Source organism: Myotis myotis, unplaced genomic scaffold (assembly GCF_014108235.1).
Source record: "Myotis myotis isolate mMyoMyo1 unplaced genomic scaffold, mMyoMyo1.p scaffold_m19_p_9, whole genome shotgun sequence".
Classification (NCBI taxonomy): Eukaryota; Metazoa; Chordata; class Mammalia; order Chiroptera; family Vespertilionidae; genus Myotis; species Myotis myotis.
This window is the reverse complement of record NW_023416401.1, coordinates 84815822-84842790: the sequence shown is the minus strand read 5'-3', so window position 1 is coordinate 84842790 and position 26969 is coordinate 84815822. Positions and strand designations below refer to the sequence as shown.

The 26969-nt window shown below is 46.2% G+C and overlaps 1 protein-coding gene across 2 annotated transcripts in view; it reads right to left on the bottom strand.

Annotated features, from left to right (window-relative positions):
- Positions 1–26969, bottom strand: part of TSHZ2 (teashirt zinc finger homeobox 2) — a 429408-nt gene that overhangs the window by 173789 nt on the left and 228650 nt on the right. The window contains exon 2 of one of the 2 annotated variants that reach the window (XM_036322528.1): positions 4994–7942. In XM_036322528.1, the coding sequence (XP_036178421.1) occupies positions 4994–7942 (2949 nt within the window). Of the gene's footprint in view, positions 1–3292; positions 7943–26969 lie in introns of those variants that run through there. The other variant, XM_036322527.1, reaches the window with a different exon arrangement.

The window sequence follows — 26969 nt, the reverse complement described above, 5'->3', positions numbered from 1 at the left end:
TGTTTCCCCCAGCCTGCCCATCTATGTCTGTCACTAGGCTCAAAGGCGTTCTCTTGTCCTGGCCACTGGTTCATTCCCTGGGATCAGCACCGTGCCGGGCATGGAGTGCTGGCTTTCTAGCTAGGTGAAAATGAGTGAGGCTCAGACATTGTGGAATCTTGGGGAATTCAGGCAGACTCTCGGCCTCCATTTCCTCTCCTGGAATTTGGTTGGATCCACCTCTCCCTCACAGGCTGTTGTGGGAATACAGTGAAAAAATGTTCATGAAGCACCTGGGGCAGGCCCGGCACTTGGGCTGCTATACAGTCAGCACAGCTGCTGGGTCACCTCTACATGTCCATGTGGACTGGAAGCTGCTGTGGAGCCAAAGCACCACTGACATGATGAGAAGGGTGAAAACAATGCGGGGGTGAGGGGTCAGAAAGGAAGGAAGGATGGAAGAAGGGAGGGAAGGAAGAAAGGAAGGACAGAGGGAAGGAAGGAGAGAAGGAAGGAAGGAAGAAGGGAGGGAAGGCAAGATTTATTTAATGGTTGAAGGAAGGTCCATGCCTCTTATAGATATGAATGAGTCCAGCACATATCAACAATAAATAAACAACACTGTTGGTGAGGATGTGAAGAAAGGAGAACCCTCATTGGTGGGATTGTAAATTGGTGCAGCCACTATGGAATCAGTATATAGGTTCCTCAAAAAATTAAAAATAGAACTACCTATGACCCAGTAATTCCACTTCGGGGTATCTATCCAAAGAAATCCAAAACACTAATTTAAAAAGACATGTGCATTGCTAGGTTCATTGCAACGTTACTTACAATAGCCAAGATATGGAAGCAACCTAGGTGACCATCAATAGGAGATTGGATGAAGAAGACATGGTGCATGTATACAACGGAATCTTACTCAGCCATTAAAAAAGGGTGAAATCGTACCATCTGCAACAAAATGGATGAACCTAGAGGGTATTGTGCTAAGTGAAATAAGTCAGACAAAGACCAATACCATATGCTTTTACTTATATGTGAAATCTAAAAATCAAAAGAAATGAACAAACACAATAGAAATACACTCATAAATACAGAAAACAAATTGGTGGTTGCCAGATGGGAGTGGGGTTGGGGGGATGGGTGAAAATGGGAAGGGATTAAGAAGTACAAATTGCCAGTTATAAAAACAGTCGTGGGAATGTAAAGCATAGCATAGGGAATCTAGTCAATAATCTATAATAATAAAAGTGTAATATGCTAATTAGACCAGATGTCCTTCTGGATGACCTTTCAGATGAAGTGGAGGCTGTGAGGGAAGCCCGGGTCCCAGGTGCCAGAGGGAAGCCAGTGCCAGCAGATGGGGGAAGGAATGCCTACTCTTGCATGAATTTTTTGCATTGGGCCTCTAGTATTGTAATACCTTTGTATGATGTTAGGTGGGCATTAGACTTTGTAAGTTATATAAATGTCTCATCACTATGTTGTACACCTAAAATTAATACACTATTATATGTCAACTGTAATTTTAAAAAAAATTAGACTAGCCATTTTGCTCTTCCAGATTGTCAGGTAATCCATGTTGTTAGGGTTGCCAGATTTAGCCAATAAAAATACAAAATTCCAACTTAAATTTGAATCTCAGATAAACAATGAATTTTTTTTTTTTTAGTATAAATATGGCTACTGTACTATTTGGGACACACTTATCCTGAACTGAAAAAAAAACACAAAACACATTTTAACTGAAAAAAAACCCCATGTTTTTCAGTTATTTGAACTTCGAATTAAACTGGACATCCTGTGTTTTATCTGGCAACCTTACATGCTGTTCACCATGAACATGGATTTTTATTAAATCATCCACATAAAAGGTGGCAGCTCATTGGACTAGAATTCATTCCTGACACCAATTTCAAGGCTAAATGTGCTGCTAAATGTATACACCATATCACATGGTAATGACTAAAATTTCAAGTCCTTATGAATTTTAGATTCATTAATTTGCTTTTTATTTAATTTCTATTGTTTAAGAGCATGTGGTTTTTAAAGGTACAGTATATACAAATACCAATTGAAATACTTTCAGATTACTGCTCTCCTAAAATAGGAATGCACATTTAATATTTGCTAATTATTATTTAATGAAAAGTGGTATTTAACATTTGGCAGAGCAATTTGCAGGATTTAAGACATACCCAAGAAAGGAAAGAAAATTCAGGTCAAAATTGGCATCCTATAGGGAATATAGATACAATAAAGCCCCCAACTTTCTCGCAAAATCTTGATCATGCTTTCTAAAACGGCACGTCATTTTGTGCGATTTATGCTGTTGCGCATACCAAGGAGAATCAGAGTTCCAGATAGCAGTGATCTCGTTCGGTGATCATTTAAAACCATATATGCATCATTCTAAGCAGTGGGCAAGGTCTGGCATAAATATTGTTCCAAAAGAGGATCCGAGGGCTCAGGGATTCTTTTCTAAGTGACCAAAGCCTCTGAGAGCCACCTTGGTGCCATGGGAAACCATTCCGGCAGATGGGCCTATGTTTAGAACACCATAAACACACTCAACACCCGCACAGATTTTATGGTCACACAACACATGCGCACTCCCATGGCTTGAAATGAGTACCAAATACTCAAACCTGTGTTTCTGCGGTGCCCCCCTCAGAATCTCAGACTCACGGGGTCTCTATCAGGATGGAGCATATTTCACAGAAGGATAGCCCTGTAATATGGGCTCCAAAAGGCCAAACCAGAGATATTTATTCCTGAACAAATGCAGAGAGACGAGGAACAGAGCTCTCCTTCTACGCATTTAACAGCTGTCAGTACCTTTTCTGTAGGTTTCCCCCCAACTATTGGTTTACCTTTGCTTCCCTAGAACGGGTAAGCACATTTCGGATTTTGACCATGGCTGGCTTTCTTTTTCTCCCCCCTCTCCACTTCCACATCACAATGTTTGGGCAGTGATATTAATTTAAAAAATGATTACAAACCTAGCAGATGGAAAATTGGTCTTTATTGTAGCACAAATAAACATTACCTATTTGTCCTTTTCACCATGGTTTGAACCTACTACTATGGGATTGGCAACATGTCTCTTCTCTTTGGATATTCTGTGTATATTCACCATTTTTTTGGAAGGACCAGAAAAGCGTAATAGCAAGTTACATAAAACTTAAAATGTTATAGAGCAAATAAATAGATTTGCCGAGCCCCAAGCTCATGTGTAGATTCAATAGATGATTTTCAGCGTTTCTTTCAATAGTACGAGCTGAACAAATCATGCTTAGAAAGCAAGAGATGAATCTGCCAGTAACACATTTTAATTATCATGATAAAAACATGCAAACAAAACAATAGTCTTCATTGGAGCCCAGAGAGCCATCGGAATTATGGGATGGCATACCCTTTATCAGAAGGTCTTAGATATTTTCACTGAAAGTCCCAGATCCGATGTTTTAACCCTTTATTTCATGTGACCATCTCATACTCTGCCAGCCTCCCTCCCTGTTGGGAAGTGAGCCTGAAGCCACATTATATACACACCTGTCTCCACCTGGCCCTGCTAGTGCTCATACCTCTGTGGCTTGACCTGAAAACCTCCTATTGAAAAGCAAACACTGACCATTGGAGACGGTGAGGGCTTCTACCTTGTTATTCATAGCTGTTCATGTCTTATTGTGAATAATCAAAAGAGCTTATCTGTAACCTAACATAACATAGACTGGACCAGCAAATGCCAAAGCTTTAAGTCAGCGTGGGGTGTGGCCTGTGGTGGAAGACACCCTGCATATATGTGAGGGTCCCTAACACATGGGGAGATGTCATGATGGAGGGAAGAGAAAAGGCAGCAGAGAAGATACAAACTGAGAGAAAAGGGATTTAAGACCCAGCCTCGAACATATTTGAAGATGGCCAGTGTGACTAGTCTGCCAAGGTATCTGACCTTGGCCTCTGTCCTCTTTCTGGGACGACATTGACAGTCTGGGCACTGGTGACTCTACAAGGCACAGAGCTTCTATGATACATGATGCAAGTCATCTTGAAGCTGGGGGACCCATGTGCATTGGCAATGGGTGGGCAGAAAGTCACTTGCTTCTTTCTGTAAAATACAATGTCAAGGGCATGCATCACACCCATCTTCCTTACAGGTGAACTCTGGAATTAGTCTATCCTAGGGAAAATGGAAGATGAGAGAAGAAGATACGCCTCCTCTCTTTTCATCTCAGTGTTGTGCAGAGAATACTATTTTCTACCATCTGACTTCAGGGCAGATGCTCATTCACGGGAAGCCTAAGGGAGGAATGAGCAAAGGGCAGGGGGCAGAAGGGAGCGAGTGCTGACAGTAGCTGCAAAAAGCATTGATTACAAGTAATGATGATAAAGACAACTTTAAACTACTCATAAGCTGATTAAGAAATCTGCACAGTGGCTGCCCCCAGGAACTCTACAGTCTTTATTCTGTGGATGGCCTTTTCTGTCTCACTTTCTAAGTCATTAGCATTCCTATGGGCAGGGGAGGTGGTGAAATGGGATGGGAGAGAAATTAGTAATTATTAATTAAAATGACGTGTAGCCTTGGGCGGCCTTGGCAAGCTGGGCCTTGGGAAACTATGGGGATCACGAATCATGAAGCGGGAACCTGTGAGCTCCATCTCCCTAAACCCATTTCATGCTAATGCCCAAGTCTACAGTGGAGAGAACGAGAGAACAGATAGGACTTATTTATCAGGTTCTAGTCTTTGTAAAACTAAGTCTTATTCCAGCAGGCTACTGGCCTCTGGTACGGGGAGACGTTAGCTGCCTAAGAGACCCATCTCCCTTCAAGGAACTCCTCCAAGGTCACCGTCACACCACCTGGGAGCAAACCCATACCTGCAGAGCTATTCTTCGTCCACGTCTGTTACAAACTGAGAGTGGTGTTCGGGTGACTTGCTGTGCGTTTTGCTTAGGTGGAGTTTTACTGCATGTTTGCTCACAAATGTCCGAGAGCACAACTTACACTTGAACTTAGAGTCTGTGTCCTCTTCGCCAGCTATGGTTTCCGGAGACCTCTGAGCCGACGACACCCGGGAGATCTCTTGGTCCACCTTGCCTTGCTGCTCCACGGCCATGCGAGTCATGTCCTTCATTTGGAAACCGAGGTGAGATTCTAAGTGGCTGATGTAGGTAGAAGGGGTTCTAAACTGGGAGGCACAGTCACTACAATAAAAGATGGGGTGGCCTTTGTCCATGTTTTTCAGAAATTTCGTCCCTCCCGTTTTTCTAAGCTGGTACTTGACGTTGGCCAGCCAGTGGCTGATGGTGGTCATCGAGAGTCCCGTAAACTTTGAGATCTGCATTCGCTCTTGGGGGCCCAGGTCGGACAGCAGGTACTTGCCCTCCGACGTCTGGAAGAGGCTGGAGGCAAACTGAGCCTGCAGGATCAGAAGGTGCTGAGGGTTCCAGTTGGACTGCCGGCCCTTTCTTTTATGCAACGTTGAGACTTCACTGGAGACGTCCTCAAAACGCCTAACGTCCACTTCCAGCTTCACGGGCGGGACCCTGGAGGAAGCGGCGGGCTTCGGGGTGGTGGCTTTGGGGAGGACTTTGACCATGTCGGCGATGTCAGACAGAGCATGCTTCTGAGGCGGGGACGTGCAGGATTGTGCTTGCAAGGACTCGGCTTTCTTGCTTTTGGACTTGGTCAGGTCAATGGGCTGATCGTTGTTCTCAAACAGGTAGCGCCTGGACACGCTGGCCGGCCTCGCGGTGGCAGGACTCAAGGCCGGCTTGTCCATGACACTGAGACTTGACTTGTGAAACATAGAGATTGTGCTTGAGCTGGGGCTGGAGCAGGAAGGGGAGCGCAGAGGCTCCGTGGCTTTGCCCAGGTGGTTGTTCAGGACGGACTGCAGCGCGCTGAGTGGGTTGATGCACGGCAGGGCCGATGCGTGGTTGGCGAGGGCGCACCCGTTGCTGAGGGGAGACGCGGGTTCCAGAGGCTGGGGTTTTTCCTTCTCGCCGCCCTCTTTCATTGGCTTGTCCTCCTCCTTCGGGGGACAAGGCTCAGCCTTTTTGGATTCGGAAGGGGGTTCGCTGTTGGAGCAGGACTCGCCCTCATTGTGGCTGAAAGATGATGCCTCTTCGCGGGGACTTTCCTTCCCACACTCCTTCACCATTTCCTCTCTGTCTTCTGGCTCCTTCTTCACTTGAGTGTACGGGGCCAGGTTCGTGGGCACGGAAACCAGGGGCATGACTTTCCACTTGGGAGCAATCGGCCTCAACTTGTTGGTGAGGTTAGGTCGCATCTGCAGCACCTGGGAGCCCAGAGGCAAGGAGGCCTTGGTGCCCTCCGACAGCTGGTAGGCGGCGTGGATGCTGGGGTACGCGCTCCAGCTGGGAGCCCCATTCTGGGCCTTGTTGATGGCGGTGGTGACAGTGTTTTCCAGTGACTTCAGGATGTCCCCTCCACCCTTGGAGCCGTCTTCCAGATCCTCCTCCCGCAGGTACTGATACTTTATTGTGGGGTCTAAAGGCTTTTGTAGAGGGTCTTCATAGTCCTCGCTTTTCACGGCTTTCTCCTCCTGGTTGGCCTCCTCTGGCTTTTCTTTCTTACTCTCCTTCTTTATCTCAGTCGTGGAAGCTGCACAGTCGGAAGCCGAGTTACTTGATGGCTTGGGAGCCAGAGAATCACTGTTCGGCGCGTCCGACAAAGACTGCATTTTCTCCACCGCCAGCGGGTCTAACACCAGCTGCTTCCCTTTCTTGGAGGCAGAGCTGGTGACCTTGAGAAAGTGACCTGTGACCATCATGTGGGTGGTGAGCTGCTGCAAGGTGTCGTGGGAGCTCCCACACTCCATGCACTTTAGGATCTGGGACTTGCAGGCCTCGAACTGCCAGGTGTAGCTGGCGCCGTTCTGGTAGCCGTAGCGGTTGTTGGAGGACAGCTGCAGGCTGCTGCTCTTCGGGGACGAAAACGAGTCTGCGAACGACCCTGTGGTGGAGTCCGGGGAACACGGCCGGTTGACATCAAAGACGCGTTTCTTCGCCGGAGCAACCATTTTTGATGAAATGGTGGGGACTGGCTCCTTCAAAGGCACTTTTTGGTAATGTTTCGTTTTGATCATGTGGACGCTCAAATCCTGGAGGGAGTCGAAAGAGTCGCCACAGAACATGCACTTCAGCACCTTCTGGGCATCCTCCTTGTCCATGTCCTGGAAGGCCCGCTTGCGGGGCTTGGAGTAGCTCAGGGGCCGAAGCTTGTCCTTTTTGCGGTTGTCGTCTTGGTAGTGGCCCGTCTCGTTCATGTGCACGGTCAGCTCGACCAGGGTGTCGTAGGCGGCGCTGCACTGGCGGCAGCGGAACCTGCTGGCCCCGGTGAAGACGCTCCCGCACGCCTTGCTGCTCTGTCGGTACAGCTGCACCGAGCTGAACAGGCTGGGCTTCGACACGGACCTGGAGGGCAGGTTCTGCTGCAGGCTTTTGGACAGAGCGTCTTGGTGCCAATCAAAATCCGTCTTGCTGCTGCCGTTTCGGGTGTCACAATGCCGCCTGTCGCTGTGGGACAGCTTAAAGCCCAGGCCCAGGCCCGACCAGTAGGAATCAGACAAGATGTTGGCGTAGACGGCCGTCATTTTGTCCATGCAGTTGTGGGCTTCCCCGGGCAGCTTGGGCCGAGCGCCGGCTGTCTTGTCCGGGGCATCCCGGCCGCACACGCTCTTGACGTCGGACACGGGGTCACTGGCGTCGCTCAGCAGAGACTCGCTCTCCGCGTCCTGGTTGGACAAGTGGCTGCCTGGGGAGTTCTGGTAGCTGAAGCAGCCCTTCGGCTCCGGGCCCATGTCTAGCTCCTCGTCTGTCCCGGGGTCATTGCTGCTCTGGAGTTGAACCACGGAACCGCTGTCTTCCTCCTCCTCCTCTTCCTCTTTTATCTCCTCCTGGTCCTTCAGCTGCTCCTCCTGGGCGTAGCCTGCAAGACGAGAAGAGATGAAATATCAACACCAGGTCACAGGTTCCACCCGATTTCCACTGGGACAAGGGCTTTCCACATCCCACCGAAGAGCAATCCGTTTACACGTGCATGAACGGTAGGCAATGGATACAGGAAAAGCCAAATGATGCCCTTCGTGCTACCTAACCCTCCTCGGCTTTTTTGTTTTTTGTTAATCCTCACCTGAGGATATGTTTCCATTCATTTTTTAGAGTGTAAGGAAGAGGGAGAGACAGAGAGAAACATCCATGTGAGAGATACACATTGACTGGTTGCCTCCTGCATGTACCCTGACCAGGGCTGGGGAACCTGCAACCAAGGAATGTGCCCTTGACCAGAACCGAACCTGGGACCCTTCAGTCTGCGGGCTGACGCTCTATCCACTGAGCCAAACCGGCTTGGGCCTCCTTGGTTTCTTAAATGGCAGGAGCTATAGTTCCTCATAAATGCCTAGAATGCTAAGTTAATGATTGTCATGTTTAAGGAATAGCACTCTAATATTCCTTTAATGGGACAGTTGCTAAGTTCATGCGTGTGACTTTCAGGAAAGCCGGACTAAAATACAAAGCCTATTAAAGACATATCTCTACCGAGAAGGACGTTGTGCATAAGAAAGCTAAGACTTGGCCCTTGGCATCTTCATCGCAAGGTTTACCAAGATGCCTGGGTCTACTGACATACGATCATTTAACAAGTCATTTTTGAGTGCTCAGAAGTAATCTGAATGTACAGCCTCATATTCATGATAGCTGGTGTCCTTTTGTTACATTTTTATTTGTAGAGCATCACACAGCAGGAAGAGAGATTATGGAGTCCTGAAAAAGATCTTCCATTGATAGTCAAAAAATTATGTAAGCTCAGCAAACAATGATTTTAAAATAATAGCACATGGTGTCAGAATGGGAGATTTGGGGACTATCTTACTATTCTCAAACAGCTTTATGAAAACCTTTGCAGACCCAGTGGAAAATTCCCTCTGTCTTGTGCCTGTAATTTCAAATGCACTGTGATTTGTGGGGAACCTTCAGGAGATGCCAATTTTACGTTTGATTTGTAGGTGCAAAATGCTATTGGGGATGCATGCCTTCCCCTCTCCGAAAGGATTTAGGACCCGTAATTGCATAGGGAAAATGAAGGCATGAGAGGGTGGGCACAGAGGGAATTAATGGGCAAATAGCCATTCGTGGAGATGAGGAATAGGACTATTTGTGTCCAGGTGCTCATTTTCTTCACCGGCCCTTTTCAGAGCCACATGGATAAAATGCAACCAAAGAAACATCAAAGCAAGGGCAATCTGGCCTTAGATTTGCAAGGCCTGCATGATCTCAGAGCAGTGCCTTCCTTTTGAGCCTCTATCTCCCCCTCAGTGCAGGTGGGATAAACCCCAGGGCAGTGGCAATATTCCCATTCACCAGGGAACGGGAAGGGGGATCATGCATTGGAGGTCTGCCCTGTAGGCAGGCGGAGGGTTAGGAGGGAAGGGGGGGTATTGGGGATAAAGCAGCTGCAGTAGGAACCCCGAAGGCTCCTGCTGATGAGGAGGAATATAAGTGAGCAATCACTCTCCTAAGACCTATGCTGACCACACTGCGAATACATTCTTTCATTTCATCTCATACCTACATGGAGTAGGAACTATTATTATTTCCACTTCCCAGATGGGGAAACTGAGGCTTTCAGGTTAATAAACTTGCTCAAGACCACACAGCTAGTATCATAGTCATGACATGCAACCTGTCTGATGAAAGAATCCATGGTCTTAACCACCAGATTCCACTCTCTTTCTATTACCAACCAACTGAATAAGAAAACACTGCAGGGACCCCAAGGTTACAGGTTAGCAGTGGAAGTTCACTGAAATGTCACTAAATGGATAACCACCTCGGAGGGGAGAATTGTGGGAGTTCTGGGGACAAGAGCTCACGATTTTAAGGGCACGGTACCATCAAACAAGATGAAGTGTAAAAATTGAGTCCGGCTACCAGATTCATGGCCGTGCTCAGTATTTTATTGCTCTTGGTATTGTGTTTTTGCTCTCCTAGCAAGTTGACAAGTGGGTTTTTCATGAAACTGGTGTGCTGGTTTCTAGTTCCATAAATTAATTTCCAGACACAAAAGCTACTCGATCTGGTCAAACAACCATTAATAAGTGGTCATGGCTTACAAGAAAACCCTGGTTCAAAAATAGCCGAATGACTGAATTAGACGACCCCCTCATCCTCACTGAATTTTCTTTTTTCTTGGACTAATTTGTATGTTTGCAAAAGAAGTCATATCATTAAGTTCAAGGAGAACATCTGTTACGAAATTAATAAACAAAATTGTTACAGAGCCAACCAAAGTGCTTCAAAGAATTGGGCAAATTTTATCAGCCAAGAGGGATCCCTTCTGAGAACTAGAGGGGCATTGTCTCTCCTGCTCTGGGACAACACACATGACCCAAGACTACTGTTCTGGCTAAGACATAGCCATCACATGTATGGGGAATGTACTACAGAAACAAGGAAAAATGCGTGCACACATGCACACACAGACACACACAGAGAAGGGAATACATTTAGGGAAAAAAGAGGGCTTTCTGTCATCACAGCTGGCTAAGGGCGTTGCTAAGGTTTTTCATCTCAGTATTTTCAGTGCCTAGCACAGGGCCTGATACTTAGTGGGAAGCTGGGAAGTAATTCATGTTATTTTGTGTGGGTTGATGAAAGACACATGAGTGTGCGTGTGCACACCCCTCCCCCCCCCCCACACCCTAGCCTGTGTAGTCATTTTTGCACAAGGAGGAGAGAAGTGTTCTTTATTTTCTGCTGACAGTTGGAAGCTGAGCTCTCTGGACCAGCTCAATTCCACAATCCACTTTGTCCTTCTAAATGGATTCCCCAGAAGAGAAGTCGGAGGCAGCCAGTGCCTCCCCCGCAGTACAGATAGAATTTTCTGCTTAATTAGGCATTAGCATGTTTACTATCACCTTTACAGGAGAGTAGCTCGAGCTGGGAGACCCTTCTTGTCTGTTTTCTTCTGCAGGACAGACCAAAGCTTATGCACCCGATAAGGTAACGCATTGAAGAGCCTCATAAAAAAAGTGCCGAAGCATCCGTCAAAGTCAGTGAATTAGAACAATGGTGGCGGGTTCCAAGTAATTTTTAAAAACACATGTTAATATTCTACATTTAGAACTGCTCACCTCACTTAAGTGGTTTTGTCTGCCACGGGCAGCTGAGGCGGGAGAGGGAGGGCAGCCAGAGGGGGTGATTGGGCCGGATAATGAGCATCTGTCTCTCTCTCTCTTTCTCTCCCGATGATTTGTTTAATAAGCTTGCTTCATGTGTGAGCCTTGGTGAAGTGGATGAGTGGCAAGTTGATTCTTATGAATACTTATTTAGCAAAAGAAGACGATTGCAATTCCGCTGAGACACGGTGAGAAAGGACTGTTGTCCGTAGAATCTCCTTGATTCCGGGTAAAAGGTCTTTCATTCCGAACTAAATTCCTCATTTCCTCCCTTCCCACTGTCCGACTCTGGCCACAGGGAGCGTCTCCGTGCCAGGACAGCTGACTCATAAGCAAACCCCGTCAGCGCTCTGCATGAGCGACCCACACGAGAGCTGCTTTCCGCTCCACTCCCGGCCTCCGCTCTGCCGGGTCCACCATCGTTGTTCGCTTGGGTGACTGACTGACTCCGGCCTGATTTTCAAAGACCTGCTAGCACATTCCCTGTGAAAGGTATTAGGTGGTGACATGGCTCTGTTTCAACTCCTGCAATGTCATTCTGCTGCACCTTCAATAAAATTCAAGCCCTTAGCACAAGAGTGTGAGGATTGGGCTTGGCCTTTGCTATGTTGCTCTTGCAGGGTCATTCCCTGTCCATGCCTAAGGCATAGCAGTCCGCTTGCTCCTGCTTCCCCACCCACCCTTCCCACGGTTCTTTGCAACTGACGATTTCTCTACCTGCTAAGTTCTTTCTTTGGACCCTCGCATAGTTGCTTCTTTTTCATTCTTCAGGTTTCAGCTCAAATGGCCCCTCTCTGTGCAACTCTAGGTCATATCAATCTACATGCTGAAATCCCTATGGCACCCAGTACACTCGGAAATCTTGTTTGTTTCTGATTTCCTCCTCCCTCTGGATATAAAGACCAAATTTCTGTCCCCCTGAAGACAGAGGCCTTGCTCCCCCCGGCACTGAGGGCACACCCTGGCACAGAACGATGCCCATGAACTCTAAGTGAACGAGTGAATAGGTAGGTCATGCAATGAAAGGGGGCTACTCCAGGGGCAAACTCTGGCTCCGCTTCTCAGCCATGTAACTGGCACCTGTGATGGGTAAAGCACCCCCCTGCCCAACATGGTTCAGGTGTGAATTAGAACTACCCGATCAAGTTTTCTCAACGAAGAAATCAGAAGGACTGTGCCTACGTCATCTTTTTGGAACAACTCAACCTCCAACTTTGCTGCTAGGTATCCCTGAGCTGTGGATTGAGACTTCGAAGTGTGAAGAGTGCAGATAAGCACCAAGACTGCAAAACATCAGAAAACACACCCTTCGGCGGAGCAGACTTTGATTAAAAAAGGACTCACACATGGGAACTTCGAAAGTACAGACTGATGGGCCATGGACAGGGTGCATTGGCTGTTCCAACAGGCACACTACGCAAACATCAGGGAGGGCTTCCCCTGAAGTCTTGGCTTAAAAAAGGAGAAATGTATTAGAGAAATACATATGTTGCACATTTTTGAATTTCAGAAATAAACCCTTAATATTTAGAAATTACCTCTTTTATGAAAGGTTAGAAAAAAACAAGGAGAAACAATTAAAAAAAATAATACCACCTCAATTGCTCCAGAAATGTCTAGTCAGAATGATTTAAATGAAATTGTGCAAAATAATTCAGGGGTGGCCTGTTGTTCAATGACAGATGTTTTTGCTGGGTGTCCATTTGTGGGGTGGCCTTGAAAATCCACAATAAAGTGTTTCGGTAAAGCACTGATGGTTTCTAAAGTGGCAGCGGAGTTATCACGACATAGAATATAAAGCTGATCTCAGACGCTAGCCCAGAACTCAACCAAGACCTCATTTTAAAACACATTTGGAGGTGACAGGATCATTTTCGCCAATCTGCCCCACTAAATGACAGTTTAAAATCACATGAAGATTCCAGTGGGCATGTGGACGTAAATGAGGAGGTTGCAAGAGTTTCTTGCCATATACCCGTAGATACACTAACGGATGACACAGAGGAGGTCTCTCTGTCATGAGCCTCTAGTGTTTTGGTGACCATGGTCGAGTACGGCTACAATTATTGGCACTAATTGGCACTCTTGTTGGCAGGCTGAGGAACAGATGGAGGATTTAGTGCAAGGAGGCTGAGCTCCACTTCGGTGGTGGCCTGGCCCTGGGTTGAAGGGACCTATGTGCTCTGTGTTTCAGGAGGCGATAGGCTGACACCATTCACTTTACAGAGAGCCCAGGAACACGAGCCAAGGCCTGGCCTTCCTGCCGTCTAAAGAAATCATCAAAGTTCACACACATTTCTAACAGGAACACTTTCAATGGGAAAAACAACATTCGTGGCACGTGGCTTTTTATTCCTGCCACGCCATGCAGAACTCAGCATGAGTGTGACTTGTACACCCGGATGGAGGGGGAAGGCGTATTCCCTCCTCTATGAACACAGGGCCAGGTGAGCTCTCTGTCGAAAGGGATGTTGAAGATGCACTGGGTGCCATGACGAGTGACTTCTCCCAAGCCCTTAAGTGCTCTGCAGAGATGGAGGGAGAACTTTCTGAAAGTCATTAAAGACACCAACGTCTCTCCTGTTATTGCCGGCAGACCATTCAGTGGATTGGAGCACTCTCCGAGCGCAATGGATGCCTAACAGGTGGGGCCTGTATGAACAAAAAGTCCATTTACTTAATATGCTCCTGTGGTGGGCACTCTCCTGGGCCATCGCCACCGCTCTTTGGACTGTCAAGTTATTTTCTAATCATATTTTGTGACTTTGTCCATGTCTCGGTCATCAGCAGAAAAGGCCTAAGCTAGTCGAAGTGAGGGGAAGTGAGTACTCGGCCGTGCCTGTGAGGTTCATCTGTTTATTCATTTAATCAAGAGACGTTATACAGCCGGCACATGCAAGGTACTTTAAGTCGAGTTTTACTGGGACTTGCATCATAGCGCTCTCCAAAGGCCACGGCGGGTAGAGAGGGGCATCCTGGAGAGAAGCTGCACACTGCACACGGATGGAGGGGGGAAGGTCATGCATTCCTGGAGGAAGGCAGGTGACTTAGACGGGCAAAGCAGGTCAGGCGGGAGGGAGACAATCTGGCACCCACAAGAGAGGCGCAGCGGGGCCGTGGGCGACTGGAGGGTTTGTGCCACACTGAAAGAGCGCAGCTGCTACTCAAGGAGCAGCCAGGGGCGTCTAGGGTTTTGGATAATTTGTGTGGACAAACCAGGTGGATGAAATCAAGTATGTCTGCGGCCCATCCGTTTGCAAACCCTAAACCAAGGGACCCAGGGGAGGCAAAGAGACTGAAGATCAGGCATGCCTCTCTGGTGCTTCCTCATACCAGCTCTTTGACTTTATCATCTGTCGATCCCAAAAAGCAGTGACCGTCCCAGGGCTGCCCACCTCCCAGGGCTGTGTCCGGGCAAAGGGCAGCCCTGGACCAGCACTGCAGCATCCCCTGGGAACCTGTTAGAAATGCAAACTCTCAGCCCCACCCCAAGGTCATGGAATAGAAATCATGGAACAAGATCCGTGGGGGGTACACATGCCTGCTGTACAGGGCAAATTTGTAATTAGTAACAAGATATTTAGCCAATCGACTTCTCCCTGCTCAGGTCCATATGGGTGTGTGGGTACCAGCTCTGTGAAAAGAGAATATGACTTTGAGAATTCCACCTCCTTTCCTCTCCGGGGATCAAAAGGCAAAACAGACCCGGCTGGTGCGGCTCTGTGGGTTCGGCGTCGTCCTATGCATGGAAAGGTCACACATTTGGTCCCTGGTCAGGGCACAGGCCTGGATTGCAGGCTTGATCCCCAGTAGGGGGTGTGCAGGAGGCAGCCAACTAATCTTTCACTCTCTCTTTCCCTTCCTCTCTCTCTCAAAATCAATAAAAAATCTTAAAAAAATAAGACAAAACACCTTTGGCCTAGACAGTTGCTCCCAGTTTGTAACGGGAAACACGGAGCAAGAGAGAAATGGAAGTCACTGATTCAAGTGCTGATCAGTTAATGAACAGACAGGATGGCCTACTGGCCTTGTTTCAAATTTGTCGATTACCACGGAAATGGGATTTTGGGAAAGTTACTGGAACTTCCAGAGGCTCAACTTCCTCATCTGTAAAATGAGCCCGATGGCGGTATTCACTTTACAGTTAGGAGGATCAAATATGATAAAGTGTGGAAGTCAGGAGGATGACCTCTGGACTTCCCAGGCCTGTCCTCGGCACTTTATTTTATTTTAAAAAAGATTTTTAAAATGGATTTTTAGAAAGAGAGGAAGGGAGAGGGTGAGAGAGAGGGCAAAACATCTATTAGTGGCTTTCTGCATGCCCCCTGCTGGGGATCAAGCCCAAAACCCAGGTAGTGCCCTGACCAGGAATTGAACAAGCGACCTATCAGTACATGGATGATGCCCACCCAACTGAGCCTCACCAGCCAGGCCCGTTCTAGCACTTTACAAATAACATACGTCCTGATCGCCACTTGCACCCCCAGAGCTGGAACCCATTGACTGTGGCAGTCTGTTAGCTCTCACTCCTGCCCCACGCCAGAAGCTTCTCCATGGCATTTGCACCGGAGATGAGCCAGCTTGGTCTGTGTCATGCACAGAAAAGAGTTTCCTCCAGTTTGGGGCTTGTTGCTCGCTATTAAATCATTCCTACAAGGAGCCAGTGGTCTGTGTGCCAGGAACTTCCATAGAAGTGATGTGCAAACGTCGAATAGCAACTTATTAGGTCATTACCCATAATGGTAATGTCTGCAATCTTCAAGAAATGCAGTAACTGCCACCCGAGAGGAGAGATCTTTGTTAGAGGCCTTGGGTGTTGCATTGAGAGGGATGACGAATGCTCCAGGCAGAAGGTCTCCTCCGCAAATGCTTTGTGCTCAGCCACCTAGGATCTCGTCCGGCCCGTATGAGTACTGGGTGATGTCATGGTGACAATGTTAAAAAGCAGAGTGAGAAAATATTCATGAGGAAGGGTGGGACGAGGGCCACATCATAAGCTTTCTGGAAGTTCCAGTTTAGAAATCCTTGTCCTTAGATTATCCTCACAGCGAGAGACGCATAAATCAGGAGCAGGGCAAAAACTACGTGCACTGAAGAGGAAGCAGAAACTCCCCAGTGGGAGGAGACTCTCCAACCCACGTGCGAGTTTTAGGCTTCGCGGTTTCAACTGGTAGCAACTATTTGCAGCAAAACGTGCCTGCTGATTTTCTATACATTGTTCCTGAATCGGGATGTATAAACACTTGCACATATGTAGTTCTTTCCAAGACTGGAAAGTTTGGAGGTTTTCTTTCTTTTTTTTTTTTTTCCAAGAAAAGGGACAGAGAATCATTGTCCAGAACAACCTTCTGAAAGTATGAGAAACTGATGCACCATCTGTATTTTTTCAAACAGATATTCCCAGTTTACTTGAAATGACATCATTAGCACAGCCTTCCCACAGAGTGAGGAGGTGATCTTGTTTCCCTCTTGCCTGGCTTCAAGTCAAACATTCTCTCTTTCTCTCTCTCTCTCTCTCTCGCTCTCTCACAAATGTTGCTTCTTTCTCTGAAATATTTCATGCAGATAATGGATAATGACCACTTCTCATTGCCTTTTCTCAAAAATGTCTAACGGCATTAGCCGAGAACGGACCAATTTTAACCTGCTACTTTGCTAAGTTCATGGCTGTGACCACTTCCCATTAAGAAAGAGAGAAAAAGACCACTGCTCCCTCAGAGATGCTGTCAGAGAGTGACCGGCCTTTGCTTCTCGGGCAACATGTCTTTGCTGTCTCCAGGATCACAGAAGTCAAGGTGCAAAGACCTTTCATGTCTTAGGCTCAGTCCTCAGCCAGGGAAGCACCTCCCTGCCCTGGTCTTCTTCAGTTCTCCGAGTAACAGCCCAGACGCTGGACTTCCCAACTGTTCTTCATGGTGGATTCCCCTCCAGCATCATCACATGACCATCCTGGTTGACAGGACCACGGTGTACAGACTCCTAACATCCCTTCCATTCTCCCACCTGGAGCGGAGCAGGGTTTCCTCCCTGATACAATCTGATCAAATCTATGGACTGCGGAGAACTCTTAGCTCAAGCTTCCCAGATGTGCTTTAATCCTTTTATAAGCAGGTAAGTACCTGCTGTACTGATCCTCGGAATTTTCAGTGATTGGGACTCCCAGCTTTGAGGCAGCTTATGCTCTGCTTAAAAAAGTCCTACTAGCGATCAGCGATTGAGAGCAAATGCATATGTAACAGCCGGTGGGCTAATTTCTTTATACCTGTCCCATGACTTGGTCCCCCCAATAGCACTGTATGTTGTTCAAATTCCATCTTCACATGAGATGATGACGTTGAGTGGCAGACAGAGAATGCTGATTACGTCTCTGGAGACAGCCAGCTGAATTGGGACTTGAACTTGGGTCTGTTAGATTCTAGACTCTATGATAGATTTTTCCCTTTTCCTCAGTCTCTGTACCTAAGTCAATGCTATTTTAAACTAAATCAAAACTCTGCCAGCTCTCAGCCATATCCGTGCTGCCTTGGTCAACGGCCATCCTGTCTTCCGTGGGAATGCTGTGGCCTCCTCACTGGTCTCTTTACCTTAGTCAAATGACCCGTCTTTTCTCCACCTCAGACCTTAGTCCCATCACTGTCCTCTTTGCCGAGGTCTCTAAAGCCAAATTTCTAATGCCTGTTGCCAAACTTGCCAAATTCCTTCCTTCTTTAAAGCCCTTGAAATTCATTTTCTCCTAAGTCAGTTGTTCTCAACCTTCCTAATGCCGCGACCCTTTCATACAGTTCCTCATGTTATGGTGACCCCCATCCATAAATTTATTTTCGTTGCTACTTCTTAACTGTAATTTTGCTACTGTTATGAATCATAATGTAAATATCTGATATGCAGGATGTATTTAGGTGACTCCTGTGAAAGGGTCGTTCGACCCCCAAAAGGGCCGCGACCCACAGGTTGAGAACCGCTGTAAGTGGGAGTCTTTGCTGTTTTCCTACTTCAAATTCTTTCTCACTCTTCAGCCTCAGCTCAAATGCCTGTCCTCAGAGAGCTCACCCTCGATCACTGTAACTCCCGCTCACTCACCCCAGATCCCCAACTGCCAAGGTTATTTTCTATCTCAGTCTCCCCCCCATTTTTCTCTATAGTCCTTATGTCAACTTGTAATTATTCCTCCCCACCCACCGATTCACTCATTTGTCCTCCCAGTAAGACTCCCTGAAGCAGGTTGATTCTGTCTGGCTCACCACTATATCCTGCTGCTGTCCAGGCCAACTTAGTCAAATATGTGTTGCATAGAGGAAGAAATAACTGAATGAGTGAGTGATTGCATCCGTAAAGCATGGTTTTGTCTAGCTGACAAACTTAGGTTGCACTCACTGGTCATAATCCATTTCAAGCCATAGAAAATGACAAAAAAGCCCCTTCCACATGATATCCTGCTGGGTGGTGGAGGTGAACAGGGTCTGCCTGGGAGGCGAAGGAAGCCAGGGATGGGTGGGGTGAGGGTTCAAGGTCATCAGAATGACCCTTCCTTCCTCAACCCTGGAACTTCTCTCTCTGCTGCTTCTTGCCTCACACCCTACTACTTGACTTTTTTGTTCACTTGGCGTGAGGCAGACCAAGAACTCATCTCTGTAAGATATAATGACTCACTCCCTTATCTTGTCTTTGCACCATAGGTGAACGAGTCTATTGGATCACTTCTTGGCGGCTAGATTCTACAGAATAGCACGTGGTTCCAGAGCCAATTGGGTCACCATCGCACTAACTCAGTGGTGCTCAGGCAGGAGTGAATTTGTGTCCCAGCAGACCTCTTTGTTACAGCTGGAGAAAGGTGTTACTGGCATTGAGTGGGAAGAGAGGCTATGTATGCAGCCAACCCCCCTGCAGTGCACAGGATGGCCCTGAACAATGGAGAACTATTTAGCCTGGGTCTGACAATTGAGAAATGCCCCAAAGTCAAGGTCAGTGGCAGCTTTGGGTGTTGGAGTTGAGAAAGGGTGATTCTCATCTGTTCTCTAGTTGTCTGTGAAGCAGGGGGCTGCACAGAGAAGAAACTCTCTATGATTAAAAGAAAACAAAACAAGAAAATGTATGCACCACTCTCCCTGGCATTATAACGTGCCGAACCTCTGGAGCAAGCCTATCTGGGTTCAAACCCCATCTTTGTCCCTTCTTACATTCTCATCATGAGCTACCTAACAACCTCTGTGGGTCTCCATCTCTTCCTCTCTAAATTGGAGATGAGAATAGTACCTGCCTCAAAGATGATTGTGAGGATTGAGATAACTGGAGAGAGCTCAGAATCCCTGGTCATAGTAAGTACTGGATGTGCGTCCCCTCTTATTATTACAAGAACAAACCCCTAGTCATGAAGAGCAACATGACTAGGATTCTCAGGATTGTTAGTATTTACTTTTTCAAGTGCTGTCTGAAAAAAAAAATCCAGCAGGCTCCTAGCATTATTCTCAATCAATTCCTTCTGAATTCCTTTAAATCCCCTTATCAGATTGAGTGTTTTTATACTACTAGACACAAACAAACAAACAAAAAAAGGGAATGATGAAAGGGATTAGCATTTCTAAATAACTCCAGTAACTGTCAAATAAATCCTGACCTAGTTCAGCTCTTAATTAACTAGGTTAGCTTTTAAATGAGGCAACTCATATAAAACAGCAAGTCTGATCTGAGGCCAAACCCGCGCTGGACAGTTGGATGAAGCAGTTCTTGGAAACGACCCAAATTCTGGGAGCTACAGAGGTCTTCGATCTTTTTGAATCGACAGCTTGAATAATCTAATGGAAAATTCTCCAGGGTTTTGACCCTTTGATTTTAGGTTAGGGCTACTTCAAGAATGGTCCCTTCAAGGCTTGTCATCTTTTCTCTGTCCCTACCTATAAAGGATAGGGGTAAATAGGAAAAGTCTTGAGGTCATTATATCAGCACCCCTCCCCCCAAGATAGAACTAAATTGGCTGTTCTCCCAGGAGAGGACAGTGGGAGCAGATGGACTAGCTGGTGGTCTAACAGCCTCCAATAGTGAGCACCTATAGGTGGCTCACAAGATTTCCACCTTCTTGTCCTTCGATATTCTCTTGGGCCTTTTCCTCTGTTTTATGTATTTTCCTCTTTAAAAATCTCCTGTTTGTTCTCAGCAAGCTCCCAAACCACTCTTATGAAAGCCGAGTTCTAAAAAATAATATGTGTATACATATTTTTCTTAACAACAAAAAGGGTGGTGTTCAGCTAATTGGTTAGTTACTTTGCTTTTGGTTATAAAGGATATTTTCCTTTTCCTGGAGGAATCACAATAAAAAAAGCAGAGCTTTCTGACCTGGAAGCAGGGCCAGGCATGGGCACATGATCAGAAACACCTTCGTGTATGTAGCCTCTAACGCCTTTGAATGGCTCTTAGGGGATACAAAGGCAATTAGCACTTATACTTAATGATCAAGTTTCCAAGGGGACATTGGTGGCCTTTCCAAGGTCTTGTCAATTTTTTTTTTTTTTTTTTTACTTATAAACACTTAAATAAGAAATTTGCTAATTCTTGGGCAAAACTGAACAGATCACCAGTAATCCAGATTACATCTTATTAGATAATGTGGTTGCTCCCCAATCTATTCAGTGTGCATGGGATTGGCACCGCCAGGGTGTGTGTGTGTGTGTGGGCCCCGACTTGTCTAAACCAAGCACCTGGCAAGAGTGGCTTCCTTAGGTGATTCATGCCTAACCTAAGACAACAGATGCTCTTCTCATGCATGAGTAGACAATCTCATGAAGTGCTGGAAGCAATTACACTAGCATGAGGGAAGGCAGCCTAAAGACTAAGCGAACATACACAGGAGCCCAGAGCCCAGAAAACTGCAACCAATCGAAGCTAGAACCTTGATCCAACTCTGCCTGAAGCTTGACTGTCATTGTACTTTGAAATTTCATGAGCAAATAAATTCCTTTTTTGCTTAAGATAGTTTGCGGTAGGTTTCTTGCAATTGAGAGCTTCATGATCTATCCATTAGTCTACGTATATTTCATAGTTTTGTATAGCTGTTACTTTATAAGTTAGATACATTTTTATAGATACTTGCACATTAGCCTTGCTATGTACTTTGCATGCGGCATTGGTTTATTCCTTGGTGTGTACATTTGTTAGTGCCTAACAATCATGATGGAAAAATATAATATTTTTTTGTGGGACAAACTGTATCTCCTTTTGCTATTCTGTCCAAGAATTATCCATGATGATGAGAAAGTCAATACTATAAAATTAGGGGTTGGTGATCCCAGGCAAGTACCTGATTCCTTATTACTTACACACTGGCTTTTTCAAATTCTGAGCCCCATTTATAGGCCATCTCCTCCCTATGGCTTCTCCAATCCCTCAAAACAGAATCTTTGTGATCCATAGGACTTGACCCATGATCAAATTGTGATTCTTGATCCCAGGTGGTAAGCTCTTTAAGCGTAAGGATGCTATTGATGTTTATCTTCACGGGCCCAGCCTCTGGAGTGTTTAGCACACAACAAGGCTCCATTAATGCTCTTCTCTCCTTGTGGGCTTTGTATTCTACAACTTTCCATAGGGTCTTCACACAGCACCGGAGAATCTTGCTTAAATGGGGCAGCAGAAACGATGTTGACCCAAAGAGGGTCCCAGTGCACACTTGATTAGAGACTCACGTGGGCTCCAACTTCTGCTTCTGGCTGATACCACGCATATTTTTGATGGCTTAGCTGGGGGTGCTTCTGCCCCCTTGGGGGCACTTGGCAGTGTCTGAAAATATTTTGGTTGTTACAAGTAGGGCGATGGGATGGGATGCTACTGACATCTAGTAGGTAGAGGTCAAGGATGCAGCTAAACATTCTACTACATTGAACAGCCCCCACAACAGCCCTAATGTCAACAGTGCTGAGGTTGAGAGACCCTGCAATGGAAATCTTCCTCTCCAATCTGAGTCTGAGCCTGCAAGCACAGGGGCTTGTCTGTGTCGTTCGTTGCTTCATCCCTGTGCACAGCAGGGTCTTTGAGGTGACTACTGTCTGTTTTTGTCAGAACCTCATCCACTCCCCACTATGGGCCGCCTTGGTGGGGATGCCCTGTCCTGTCCAACTGTCTCCTTAGCCTTTGCAATTTGAATGAATTAATAATTGAAATCATCTCCCCTCTTGCTGTTAAAGTAGGTTGTGTAGCAGATTTTAATTTCTAAGGCGTAAGATCAGTTTGGACTGATGTCAGATCTGGGCTGCGCGAATCCTCTCCCTTCCAGGCACAGTGGGAAGGAGCCAGCGGGACATCGACGCGGTTCTTTGGGAGATTGATTTAATGAGACTGCAGTTCATCTGGACTATTTTCTAACCAGAATAATCCAGACAACACGTGTGTGTTTAAATATCTAATATTCTGTTTAAAGAGCAAAAAGGCAAAACAAAAATATGAGAACTTTCTTATTTCTTTCCCTTTTTGGTGTTTTCTTTATTTGTTTTGAGTATGGACATATTAACTCATCTTGGCCAATCAGCCTCTTGCTTCATGGAATGTGAATTCTGACCCCACGACTGAAGGATGGGAAATGGTTGGGGTGGACCCATCCTGACAACAGTGCCATGAAAAGTTCATCATTTGATTTTGCCCCCTTGATCTCCAGAGGCTTGCTGGCTCCTTCTCTGTTGGTAAGCTACTCCATACTCCTCCCAACAAATGCCTTGTTTTGACTCAAGTGAGCCAGAGGTAATATTTATTACTTGCAAACAAAGGCCTCACTGTCTAATAGATGGTTCTCCATTCCTACTTTAAATCAAAGAATGCAATTGTAATAACTGTAACAGAATGGCTTCTTTGCATGTTAGAATAAAACAGGCTTAAGCTCTGGTGGCATTGCTTGGCATTCAGGAAAAGGTACTTAAAAATTTCATAGATAAATAGGGAGGCCATAAAGCAATGTTAATAAAAGCACCCTATTTCTAGAAATCAAAAGTTTCCCCCCGAAAACCAGAGTCCCCTCCATGAAGATAGGTTTTCCATCGAGCCTGGCTGTAGGACTAGGTCTGCCTTAAAAGTGCTTCTGAGAAACAGATCATCCCCCAACGACTTGAACGTACCGTGTAGAGCCTGCTTCTAGCACTCATTGTCTGCTGTGTCAGTAATCTGCATATTTAAGAGTCCCCACATGCTCATTGAGACAATAGATGGGGCTGGTACAGTCTACTGGGTCAAGAATCTGCTTTAAATAGTCTATATACACAGTCGGTTGAGTAAATAACAGCATTTTCCAAAAGCCCCTAAATATATAATAACATGATGAATCGCATCGGCTCCTGGATGCAGCCTCGCTGCCGCTGATCAGGAAAATGATGTGTGCGCCCTAACAAGCCACTTACAAATGATCTCATCTTTGCCAGCGTGGGAGCGTTATCTTCTCCTTGGCTGTATTTTTCACACTTAGAGAAAAGGACCCCAAGCACACATGTACACTCAGTGTCATCCTGAACACACAGCCTGGGTGTGAGCCAGTCCGATGCCTGTAGGGTGTCACCCCCAAGGGGAAGGTGTCTTCTCACTTGGGTGTGGAGGGTTCTTCCATCCCTCTGCTGTGTGACTCAGCGTTAATCTGGGCTCCAAATGCACAAAAACAGTTCTGCTGAAATCAATTCGAGGCATTGATTTGCAGACCTCTACCTGACCTCGTGCTGCTGTGAAGACGACTTGTTCTAAACCACTTCATTAGAACCCTGTTTGTTTATAAGCAGCTTCTATGCGTGCAGCGTTCTGACAGCTGCCACGCAGTACGTGCTTTCCCACGTGTTGCTTTGTTTTAACCTCGAAACATGCTGGTAGTGGGGGTGATATCGCCAGTTCCATTTTTAAAGACGAAGGAATCTTAGGCTTTGAGAGATCAAACAACATTCCCAAGGTCACCCACCCAGAGACTGGAAGCCTCTGGCTCTGAGGTGAGCTCACGGCTCCAGAGCCAGTGTCCCTTGTGGCTGTGTATTCCTGTCCACACTCAGGGTCACGTCCATTTTCAACCGTGCGTTGTTCTGGTGTGTGTGGGGCAGATGCCTTTCTGCCCCAATGCAATATACGTTCCTTGACTGATCTTGCATTTTGCAAAAGCTTGCATTACATTTATAGCGCTTATAGGACAAACTAGGTCAGGGTAGACCACTTCAAATCTGAGCAAACAGGTATCCAGAACATAACACAGGTAATAAATAAAGGTGGGCTGCAGCAAACACAAGACTTTGCTTTGTCGATAGAGAAGTGAGGGTAGCTGGGTAGAAAGGAGTTTAAGGGAGCAGTGAGACTGTAGGGTTATAGGCAGGCCCAAATGGAAAGATCAGGGAGAGGTGACACCGAGACTCCCCAGCCTGACCATCTGAGCTGAGAGGAAGGCAAGAGGTCGATGGGCCTTGTATGAACAGCGTGCCTTCTCTGTGGCTCCCTCCATTCACCTGTGTGGGTGAACTTCATATTTTGGCTGCTGTTACTTAGCAATGCTTAACTATACCATGTTGGGAAAAAGTCATGTGTGAATCAATGTGATGTCCTTATTATATTCATATGATTGACTGATTTACCAATCAGGAACTAGGTATTTGCTTTACAGAAATGTGAGTTGTAGCAGCACAGACTTTATTTTATCTTTCATCCTTAAAGACCTTTCATATTCAACGAACTCAGTTACTAAAATCCTGGGCACCTCACCAACCAAATCTTCACGTTGAATTAATTACTCAAGCAAACCAACTTAAAATAAAGACGGTAAATGTACAAATCTCCCAGGCTGTGGAATTACCATCTTAGGAAGGCTCTTGTTCTTGAAGATATGAAGAAAGAACCTCCCTTTAACTTCTTCAAGCACCTACTATGTGCCTGGCACAGTGCAAGTTATTTGGTGTGCGTTTCTTTTGGAATTAATTCTATGAGTGAGGCACGCTAACCTCCACCTTAAAGGTGAAAAATTTGAGGCTAATAGGAGAGATAGTAGAGGCTCTCTGGTGGACACTGGCAGAGGCAGAATCTGAAGCCAAGCTCACATAGACCCATGGCCCACGCACCTCCCACTGCAGCGTTCTGCAATGAGACAGTAGCTATGAAGAGCAATCCCAGGGCACTCAGTGAAAATTGGTGTCCGTCTCCTCTCCTCTCATGCCACCCTGATTCCTCCAGAAATCAACTCCATTGTTGCCGCCTATAGTCAATTCCTGACATTCCCAGGAGTCAGAATGAGATCAGATCATGTCACCTCCGGGCTCAAACCCCAACAAAGGAAATTTGGCTCACTAAACAGAAAGAGCCAACAGTCTGCCCATGGCCTGAAGATTTTTCTAGGCACATGAGCTCTAAATCCCTGACCCATCCATCTCGTCCCAGGTTTTCTCCTCCGGCCATATTTGTTCTTTTCAAACAAACCAGGAGGGTTCCATTGTAGGTCTTGGTACTGGTTGTTCCCGTTGTTCTTTTCCTCAACCTCCATCAAGTCTTTGCCTAAGCATCTTTTCCTAATGAATCTTGCTCTGATCACGCTATTTAAAATTGTAGCTGGTGACCTGGCCGGTGTGGCTCAGATGGTTGGAGTATCATCTCATTCACCAAAAGGTTTCAGGTTTGATTCCCCATCAGGGCACATACCTAGGTTTCGGTTTTGATCCCTGGGGTGCATATGGGAGGCAACTGATGCCTCTCTATCACATCAATGTTTCTCTCTCTCTCTCTCTCTCTCTCTCTCTCTCTCTCTCTCTCTCTCTCAAAATCACTAAAAACATAACCTCAGATGAGGATTAAAAAAAAATTCCAGCTGGTCTCCCTCCCCATTCTCTTGGGACTCCTGATTCTCTTACCCTGCTCTACTTCTTTTTCTTACCTCCTAACTTAGTACAGAATCAACTTCTTTATGATGCCTATTGTTTATAGTGACCTTTCTTTGTTAGTTTGTAAGTTTTGTAAGAGGAGGGATCTTTGGGTGGCTCAATGCTGCAATCCAAACACCTAGAGCAGAGCCTGGGAAACAGTGGGTGTTACACCAATATTCATTGATGCATCACTGGATGTTTAAAGAACCCGGTGCACATTTAACTCTATTACCTGGGCAGAACTCATCCACTCACCAGACCCTCCTGGGGTTACTGTGGGTTTGCACCCACATCTTACTCCTAAACTGTGGTTTCCAGAAACTAGATATGCTCCCCAGACTCCCAACATTTGCTGAGTACACCAGTCTTTTAGAAATCCACTTTGGTCCTATACCTAGGACTAAATTCACGAGCAGAAACACAGAAATTTGTACCATAAAGGTAGAGACTCCTCTTAGGTGAAAAAATACTTAACAGGCCCATGCTTTCAGCTGGGTTGGGACTGTGACCACCCAGGCCTTGGGCTGTAAATGATGCACAGTTAGGGTTATGAAATATGTTTCCTCCAGTTACTGAAGGCAGAGATTTTAAAACATCTTAATTGCTGGGAAGAAATTCCAAAGCATGTTCTTTGTGCACCCTCAGGTGTCTCTGTCCTAAGATGCTGCAGAAGACAGGGATTATGTGATGCGAGCTCTTCTTTCTTTGTTAGCTTTGAAACTATTTGATAATGTCTGGCAGTTGTTCTGCACTTCCTATGTAATGCAGCAAGAACTGAGTCTGCCCCTTTGAATAAGCACATCAATTATTGTTTGAGATGAGAAAGACTGTGGCTCTAACACATGCTAGCAGTGAGTTCTTGGGCAAGTGACTTAAGCATTCCAAGTCTCAGTTTACCCATCTCTAAAATGGGGGTAATCATAGCACC